Below are 9541 nucleotides of genomic sequence, written 5' to 3'. Positions count from 1 at the left end.
CAACGGATCTTTACTCTTTTATCCTAAAACCTAGTCCTTTTGAATTTAATGTTCCTTCTATGTCAGGCAAGGAACACTTGGCGATGCACTTTAAAAGATGGGTAAGACTGTGAAAAGAGAGAGGGTGTTCCGGACTGAAAGAACTGTGCCTCAACTGTCCTGCAACCAGCAAAACTTAACAATGAACTTCGGACTCCGAGAGACAACTGACCACGCCTGCGCCTTCAGTAGGGGAAAGGCCGGTTAAGGGCGATGAATTACGACCTCTGCTGGCGGCGCTCACGACTCTTGCCGTAAAAATCGCTTACGGCGCCTGCGCACTCCTTTTTTTCTTTTTCGGATTGCCGCTGCCGTCGCTGCTGTGGTGCTTCCTCGCTGCGCCGCCTGGGCCGTCACCATGGTGAAGCTGAGCAAAGAGGCCAAGCAGAGGCTGCAGCAGCTCTTCAAGGGCGGCCAGTTTGCCATCCGCTGGGGCTTTATTCCTCTCGTGATTTACCTGGGTCAGTGGGAGAAGAACCTGTGAGAGGAGACGGGAGGGAAGGGGAGGCGCTGCGGAGGCTGCGACTCCATTTTTGGCTTCTAAGGCGGGAGGGAGAAACGTGACCGCGCTGTCTGTGCCGGTCCATCGAGGCTGGCTGGTCGAGGGGCCGGTCTAACCCGAGTTCCAGTTCCTGTTCTACCTTTTAGTATTTTTATGGTTCGTAACAAGCCAGGTCATCCCTCCCATTCTGTTTTTACGTCTGTGAGACGGAGGTGACGTACTTTTAGAACTGTTGGGAGAGTTAGACTGCCTAATATTATGTGAAAGCGGCACCTTTCGTTCTTTGGCACTAGGTGGGTTTTCCGGGTGCTTGTCCTCTGCTGCCCACGTGGGCCTGACTAGAAAGAGGCCTGTAGACATCGGGGACACGCTATTGTCTTGAAGCAAGACAGTAGTTGTTGGGTGCCTGCTTTCTAACCTGTAGAAGGACGGGCCTGGATGAGTTGTATCGTAGAACCAGTGCTACAGGAGAGGAAACCAAGTCAGGGAGAAGCTTTGTTCCTTGCTGAAGGCCACATAGCTGTTAAGTGTGTGGGGGGAGGGTGTTGTGAACTCAAGCAGTGGGACATCAGGGTCCATACTCTTAACCAGCATGTTGTACTGCAAAGGTTTGTAAGTGCTTGGGCAATTGCTCTTGCCCAGGGCTGCCCAATGGGACTTGATCCTAGTTCTAGGCTTGGGTAGTTTTTATTTTTATTTTTATACTTATTGCCCTAGTCCTGCAACATGGTGGGAAGGAAAGAGCCTCATCTCTGTTAGTTTGAGCAGAAAGTTTGACATTTGCTAAAACTTAGTTTCACACTTTAAAATCCTGTGATTTTAACAAAGTACTGTGTCCTGTTTGTCTTAGGTGTCTTGCATTTCCTAAGAGAGAGTATACACTGTATCCCATCTTCCTGGGAATTGCAAGCCAGTTGATAATCTGGGAATACTTAAGTGTTCAGGGTTTAAAAAGATCTTTGGCCCTGGCTTGTTGGCTCAGTGGTAGAGCGCTGGCCTGGCGTGCAGGAGTCCCAGGTTCGATTCCGGCCAGGGCACACAGGAGAAGCACCCATCTGCTTCTCCACCCCTCCCCCTTTCCTTCCTCTCTGTCTCTCTCTTCAGCTCCGGCAGCCAAGGCTCCATTGGAGCAAAGTTGGCCCCGGTGCGGAGGATGGCTCTATGGCCTCTGCCTCAGGCACTAGAATGGCTCTGGTTGCAACAGAGTGGCACCCCAGATGGGCAGAGCATCGCCCCCTGGCGGGCATGCTGGGTGGATCCCGGTCGGGCACGTGAGGGAGTCTGTCTGACTGCCTCCCGGTTTCCAACTTCAGAAAAATACAAAAAAAAACAAAACCCCCAAAAAACCCACACACAAAAAATACACACGATCTTCGGCTCTGGCCATGGCCCAGTGGATAGAGCATCGCCTGGCCTGTGGATGTTCTGGGTTCAATTCCCATCAGGGCACACAAGGAGAAGTAACCAGCTGTTCTCCCCCACCCCCTGCTCTCTATCTTCCCCTCCTGCAGCCATTGGCTCTGTTAGTTTGAGCTTGGCCCTGGGCGCTGAGGATAGCTCCTTTGGAGAGGTCAGCATCAGGTGCTCAAAATAGCTCAGCACTCCAGCATTGGCCTCAGGGTGGATCGTTGGGGTGCATACCGGAGTGCCTCACTCTCTCCCCTCCTCACCTAAAAAAACTCTTCCTTATTTTGAATAGATTTTTTTAAAGCATTACTTTCCCAGGGGACCCTCACTCTAGCAGCATCCCCTATTCCTTCTTACAGCCTTGGGGTGCAGAAGAACTCTGTTCCCTGACCTTCTTCCCAGATTTTAGTGACTGTATAAGTAGCAAGGATTAGAGTAAATAATTGACAGTCTGCTGTTACAGGTTATGCTGTTCCCCTTCTTCCTCCCTCCCCCCCAACTTTCAAATAGTAGAAGGGCCCAGTTTGGCTAGTGAAACACTGGAACTATTCTTTATGAAAGGGAGGTAGTCTTTGATTTTTCCCCTCATTGTGCCATTTTCTTTTTTTCTTGTGTTTTTGGGGTCCTGTTTTAGTCTGCTCTTCCTCTCTTTGTCCCTGTGGTTTCTTTGCTGATTTATGTCTTTATATCTACCTTTCCCTCCTTCTCTTTTTGAGATTTTGTTTCTACTTTCCAGAAAGCTATTGCTTGTTGATACAATGTGTATCAAGGGCTTTGGTCTTTTCCGTCTTAGAGTTTGTTTTTCTTTCTGCGCACACTGGCTGTGTTCTCTTTGCTAGGATTACCGTTGTGGTGATTTTCATCCGAGCGTCCAGCTCAGTTTGAGAGCGATGTAAAGCTATCTTTTCAGTTCTTCTTCCTTGTTAATCATTGTCTTTTTTCTTACACTGTATATAAATTTATGTCTAACCTGGTTCCTAGCTTGTTTCTTTTGCTTCTCCACCTCACCTCACTAAAACCTGCAACTGCAGACTGAATTTCTTGTGTAATTTAGGTTAAAACATACCTTTTCAGGGCTTCAGAGAGTATGTATAGTACTATAACATAGGACAGACTGACATAATATAGAATCTGTTAGGACATTTACAAACAGTAGTTTTCATAAGTCACCTGGTGGAAGACAGTTTTCCATAGTGTCTTGAATTTCTACAAGTCTGATGAACAGGATCTAACTACGCTTTGTTCCATATTATCTATTTAAGGATGTTTGTAGAATGAACAGCCTTGGAAGGTACCTCCCTCCAGAACAAAGGGGAGACATGCATATGGCCCATTATAATAGGTTCTGGTTCCCTAAACGTTATCTGCTCAATAATGGCACTCTGACTACAGCTGTAGCTGGGAGCAATACATTGTTCTTTGTTTCTCACCTGGAATCTTGTGTCTTCTACGAACATCGAGGAAACTGGCAGGCTAGTTTGTTGTCTTGAAAATGGGGTAAAATTTTATACCCATCACAGTTTGTGACACCACCTCTAATTTTAATCAGTTGTTTCAGAAAATTAACATATGTTGTCCAATTAATATCTTTTAAATGTAAAAGGCTTATTTAATCATACTTGTAAGAGTGTTGACTTAATTAGGTTGTTAAACAATAACAAAAACTTTAATTTTTTTTCCTTTTCCTTCTATCACCAGTTATCAATTGCTTTATAAAAAGAGATTCATAGGGATAAAATGTGATAGCCTCAGTAACTTTCTTTAAAGTTTCGTTTCTTTAAAAAAATTCTCTTTGCTCTTTGTAGTCTTTCATCCAGTGTGATTTGGTAGTTATATCTTTCTTCTGGATAATGACTAATAGTGAAAGACAGTGCATGCTAAGGGCCACTTTGCTAATTGTGTGTATAATAGGAAGAAAGTATTTTGTCCTCCCTACTGATGAGTCCTGGACATAATTTTATACTCTAGTGAAGATGTCAAACTGTTCCGCAGCACAGGTAAATCTAGATAAAGCTGGTAGACTGGGATATCATCTTGGCTACCCTAGGTTATTGAAAAAGGAAGTCTTGATTGGAAATGTTTGTCTACTGGAATTTTAATCAGTATCTATTCACTTTCTCTCCCTCCCTCCCCCTGTCTTCCAGGATTTAAGAGGGGTGCAGATCCTGGCATGCCTGAACCAACCGTTTTGAGGTACTGTTCTTACAAATAAACATTTCAAGGCCAAGGTTCATATCACTGGGAAACAAAACAGTAGTGGTAGGCATTGGAGTGGAGCTTTGCCATTCGGTAGAGTTTTGGGCTGTTGGAAAACACAGCAATTTGTAGCTTATGTTAGCAGGTAAGAACTTTCTCTCCCCTTCCTAATTTTATTTTATTGTACCATGTTATAACTGTAGTGAGGCATGTTTTTTTAAAAAAGAACTAATTTATACTACTTTAAAAGGTGAACTGTTTTTAATATCCCATATTTCTGTCTTATCTTTATTCAGATAAATATAACTTTTTATATCATTCTAATAAGAGTACATAGGGTTTTATTTTCTTCACCTAAAATTAGAGTTGATATCTCATATTTCCCAGTTGTTCATTGCTTAGGTTTTTTCATTTTTCAATATTTTACATAATAATATGATGAGCATTTTTATACACATAGAATTTATAAAGTTTTGATTTATTATCTTATGATAAGTTCTCATGGGATTAATAAGTTAGATGTGTGAACACTTAAGGCTCTGAAAATGCACTGTCAGATTTCTCTCTCAGAAACATCCTTGCCAGTGTTTGATAAGCACTTGTGAAAACTTCAGACCTACACAGGGACACAGAGTAGACGTATCCATCTACTGACACATATATGTATACTTCGAAAACTATTTGTATACGTGCGCACACATATGTATAAGTCAACAGGCTGAATTGAGAACAGGCAGGTTGCTCTGAAGGCAGGACTGATACTTGTGGCTCTGGGGCGGCCAGGAGCCTGCGCAGTGGCTGTGGGGTTTCAGCTGGACACTCTTGTTTTCCTGTGGATCGCCCTAACAGACTTTTCACTGGTTCTTCTGGGTCTTCTGTTTCTTCAAACTCCTACTCTAAGCCATTTTTTCTAGAATGGGCAGAAAATATGTAGTAGTATTACTAACTGTCACTTCACAAAGTGCGATCTGCTGTTTTAGGTGCTTTCTATACAATATTTCTAATTGTCACTTTAGTTCTTTGGAGTAGGTCACAGTTAGTAGGTGGTGGAGTATGTTTGTCTCCAGAGCCTGCACGCTTTCCACTGGGTCACGTAGCCTCCCCTGGGTAATCTTACCTCTCACTGTACTTAGCACAGTGCCAGCTGATGGGAACTTCCTCTATTCCCTCTGCCTTCCTTGCCAGCCTTTTTTCTAAGAGGAACGGGTTTTTTTTCCTGAGGTTACCACCGTATGTATCCTCAACGTCTCCATTTCTGCAGTTACTCTCTTTTCCCTAATAAAGGGTTTAATAAATGGTCTTCACTCGCTGCTGCCTTTCTTTGCTCCTGTCTCCCTTTAACCTTGTGGGGTTAACCTTTGTGCTACGGCTTCTCAAAACTGCTTTAAGAGAGCACCACCAAGTTTCTTTCTTCTTAGCCTTTACTCTTGAACTGCCAGTTTCCTTTTTTGTAAAATGGGGACTTGAGGTAATGTATCTGTTATTTACTGGCTGATCTTGGAGCAGTTGTTTCCTTAGAGAAACATGACCTTAGGAAACATTATCAGAGATGGGAGGACATGGTCAGACTGTGAACATTTTCCAAGCACTGGACGTTACCATCAAATATCTTTCCCCAAGAGGCTATTATTAACCTTCCTAAGATAAAATTTTCTCTTATATAATTTGGACATAACATATATCATTACTTCATATACTTGCCAGGAGGGTTAAGCATATTGGAGGTAAAGAATTAACGGTATTTGGCAAGTATATAATATGTGAGCAGTAATCTGTTAATAGTAATGTTTACTCTTTTTTGTGTCATCTTTTCCCTCCTTTCTCCTGGAGGACTGGGCTCTAGCTACAGGATACCATTTGCCGTCCCAGAACGAGCTGGTTGTCTTCATGCCTCTGTTTGTATGCTTGTGCTCCCTCCGCTTGCCGTGCGCCCAGTGTCCACCTGAGGAGCACCTGCTTGTCGACAAGCCCCATCTGAAATGACACCTCTTCCCTGAGCCATGCTCCCCTTTTCCCAGTTGAAACGGGTTCTTGTGTTCCCACAGTTCCCACAGACCCTTTCCTGTCATTCTCTGCCTTATGTTATGCTTGCTGTGTATTTACAGTATATTTTGTCCTGGAAGCACCTAAAGTAGCTGCTACCAAGTGCTGAATTAATCAGTCATTGACCCTACCTTCTTGGTCATCTTTTGGACAGTAATCTAAAGAGTGGTTTTCAACCTTTTTTATACTTGGGACTAGTGAAACTAGGAGAATTATTTTGGCAACTGCTAAGGCATAAATCACCCTCAGTATAAGTGAATTCAACTAAGATCTTTGGGTTTATAATCTTCATATAAGCTCAGGGTGGTTAACTCTTTTGTGGACGGGCTTGAAATGTCTGGCGGACCAGCAGTTGAAAAACACTGGTTAGACTAGACCTGCATAGCATTTCTTGTGCCCCCCAGTGATCCAGGACCCAGAGGTGGAGAGAGAATGCACCCTTCTCTTGTACTTTTTGGCTTCATATATCCCACCGAGAGTTGACCCTACCTGTAGACTAGATGAAACAATCAGCCCCTGCCTTTCGCTGTTCATTTCTGCACCTTAGTGTCTTCTCAGTGCTTCTGGTGCTGCCTCTCTTTTCCGTCACCTAGGGCATCCTCTGGTTTCCTTCCAGGAGTGTTGCTGTTCAGATACTAAGTGCCTGATTGGGTGCCTGAAAAGGTTTCTCTAGTCACAGTGTCTCAACACTGCGCTGCTTGCACTAGGAAGACTGACTACAGAGGTTGCCTGGTTTGTGCCCTGAAAGAAACAGTTACGATCTGCTAGGGTTCCTATTTATGTACATGTTTTGTTAATGTAAATTTTATTCATTTAAGTTTGTTGTTTATGAATTTGTCCTTGGGTTGGGTTCCTTGGAATTAGGACCACTTTGTTTTTGTGTCCTTTTTCACGCAGGACAGTGCATTGTACGTGGTCAGCTGATGTTGGGTGATACAAATGCCTTAGTTAAAATGCAGTGCTTTAATGTATAAGGGAAGTATCTCAGTAAGACATTTAGGGAGAATATATCAATACTAAGGTTAACTGAGAGAATCTTTGTTCCCATTATTTGTATAAGGCCATGGAAGATTATCTTCTCTCTTTATTTTGGACACTCATTACCACTGAGGAAGAAATCTTAATAGATGAATAATTTATTTTCATATCTTAACTGTATTCAGAAAAGTTGGGTTTTAATGGGAGATTAATACACTTTTGAAAATGGGATGCATGTTGGTTTTTTCTCAGGCAAAGGGAAAATACTTCTTAAAAATAAACTTTACAGAATGCTCTAATTATCATTTTGTAATACATTTTTATTGCCAAACTACTAGAAATCACATTTTAATCAGCAGGATTTAGAAATAAAACACTTCTCATCTCCGTCCTGGATCCTGTTGCTTTGTCAGCACATGGTTCAGGAGCGCGGGCCACTGGTGGCCAGAGTGTTTGGGGTGAGAACTGGCTGAGGCAGAAGGGAAGCTGATTGCTGTCGGGGGGTGTGGAGCAGTGGTTCAGAGCACGCCCATTCAAGTGTGTAACCATTCCAAGCCGTGGTTTCAGCTCTTTAAAAGAGGGCTCACAATTAGGGGTTGTGAACTTTCTGCAGTGACTGACCCATAGAAAGCATTCAATAAATGTGATTCTTAATTTTTCTGATGTTGTATCTAGTAATGATATAGCTTTATTTTCTGGGTTCATTAGTCCTTCATGTTAATGAAACTCATTAATCGTTTATCTTTTACTGACCTCAACTTAACATTTTTCTTTTTGTTTATGTAACAGGTACCCACTCTGAAAACTAACAAAATTACATTTCTTTAAATATAGGTCTCTATGTTTGATTGTTTTTTCTCAATGAGATTGATGTTTACCTTCTAGTAACTCTGAATTTGGTAGATGGGTAAACACTGATGTGAATATATACACTCTTCTAGTTCTTAAACTATGTTTAAGAAGTTTTTACTTTGGGGTTTAATTTATGTTTCCTCTTCACAAATATTTTAGCTTACTTTGGGGATAAAGGACTGTTTGGTCATCTGGATTTGGAAGCACTCAATGGACAGGAACAGCATGGAAGGTGTGCGGTCTGACTGGGATAAGAGATGCGACATCGTTCACCAGTTGAGCAGCACAGGGCTCTTCTCAGATGCGTCCGTGGCAGAGTGGAACTTCTACTGACTTATTTATGGGAGACTGTATAAAAATAAATGCTTTTAACAATGTTATGTGTTGAGTCCTTTTTGAATTGAACACAGTAGGACTTTTAGGTAAAAATTTAGCCTTTACATACTTTTCCGAAACAGAGAATCTTACTTGTGCCTAGATGTTACCTTAAAAAGTTAGAGAATTTCAAAGTTAATTTCTTAACACATAGATTCCAGTTTCCCTGTGCATTGACTCAGTTAACTTCCTTGAGATGTCCTGAGGCTGTAAAAGTAGAAATAGCTCTCAGTCTGTGACAAAGTGGGCCCTAACTTCCTCCACTGAATAGGATGGAGTATAGTTCTGATTGAAAGACAGGGGTTCCGTGGCTCTGCTGGAAGTTGATGGGTATGGCTTTGGGGAGTGTATGTCTTATTTATTTGTGAGTTAAATGTGAGTCTAAGATTTTCCTCGGTGGATTATTCAGAGATTAGAGCTGGCTGGGCAACAGCCCACTGAGAGCTAAATAGTAGCACTTTTATTTTCTGATAGAAGAAAAAGCAGTTAATTAACAGGAACTGGTTTTCAGTTCTAGACCCTGGTTTCCTGGGAGCTTTCCCTGTATTTGAAACCTGTTTATATTTAGCTTTTCCCCTAATTCTACCAAAATAGGCTTACTTATACGTTTGGGGACTGTAATTCATGTAGGAAAGCAGGCCTGAGGTCTCGGTGTGACACAGTTTGGGAGGACCCCATTGGTTTGAATGGTTAAAATTCCAGTGGTTAAGCAGAGAATGATCATAAATGTACAGGTAATTTCAGCTGACTGGAACTGTCATTCCCAGAAAGTCCTTCCTTATTTCTAATGTAAAACCCTCTTAGCTATTTAAACCTCTTAGCTATTTCCTCAAGCTTTGTTACCTTTGCCATGGAGACATAGGAGAATATTATGCAGGCTTATTGCACAAGGGAATTTTAAAGAGTATTTGGGAGGTAACTGCAAGGAAACCATTTTTGGTGAGCACTTAACATAATTGCTTCAACATCTCCATGAGAATCAGCACGTATGATTTTGCTTAAAAAAGTAGTTTTAAATCTCCTAGAATTGCTTAAGATTGTGTGCGCCCCCAGCCCCCAGCATTCCATTCTGTTAAATTTTAGTATTGTCAGTGAATTTTTGTTCACTTAGAATTTTGGTGTATATTCCCTTTCTCATTTAAGACTTCT

General features: G+C 42.1%; 1 protein-coding gene across 1 annotated transcript; it reads left to right on the top strand.

Moving 5' to 3' along the window:
- Window positions 1–333: 333 nt before the first annotated feature.
- Window positions 334–8397, top strand: TOMM7 (translocase of outer mitochondrial membrane 7). Its single transcript, XM_066239159.1, has 3 exons — window positions 334–500; window positions 4093–4141; window positions 8177–8397. The coding sequence occupies exons 1-3, from the start codon at window positions 398–400 to the stop codon at window positions 8190–8192; spliced, it is 168 nt and encodes a 55-aa protein (XP_066095256.1). The 5' UTR covers window positions 334–397; the 3' UTR covers window positions 8193–8397.
- Window positions 8398–9541: the final 1144 nt, after the last annotated feature.

The sequence above is a fragment of the Saccopteryx bilineata genome, chromosome 7, assembly GCF_036850765.1.
Source record: "Saccopteryx bilineata isolate mSacBil1 chromosome 7, mSacBil1_pri_phased_curated, whole genome shotgun sequence".
In the NCBI taxonomy this organism is placed as follows: Eukaryota; Metazoa; Chordata; class Mammalia; order Chiroptera; family Emballonuridae; genus Saccopteryx; species Saccopteryx bilineata.
The sequence above is the reverse complement of the archived record's forward strand: the minus strand, read 5'-3'. Positions and strand labels throughout refer to the sequence as shown.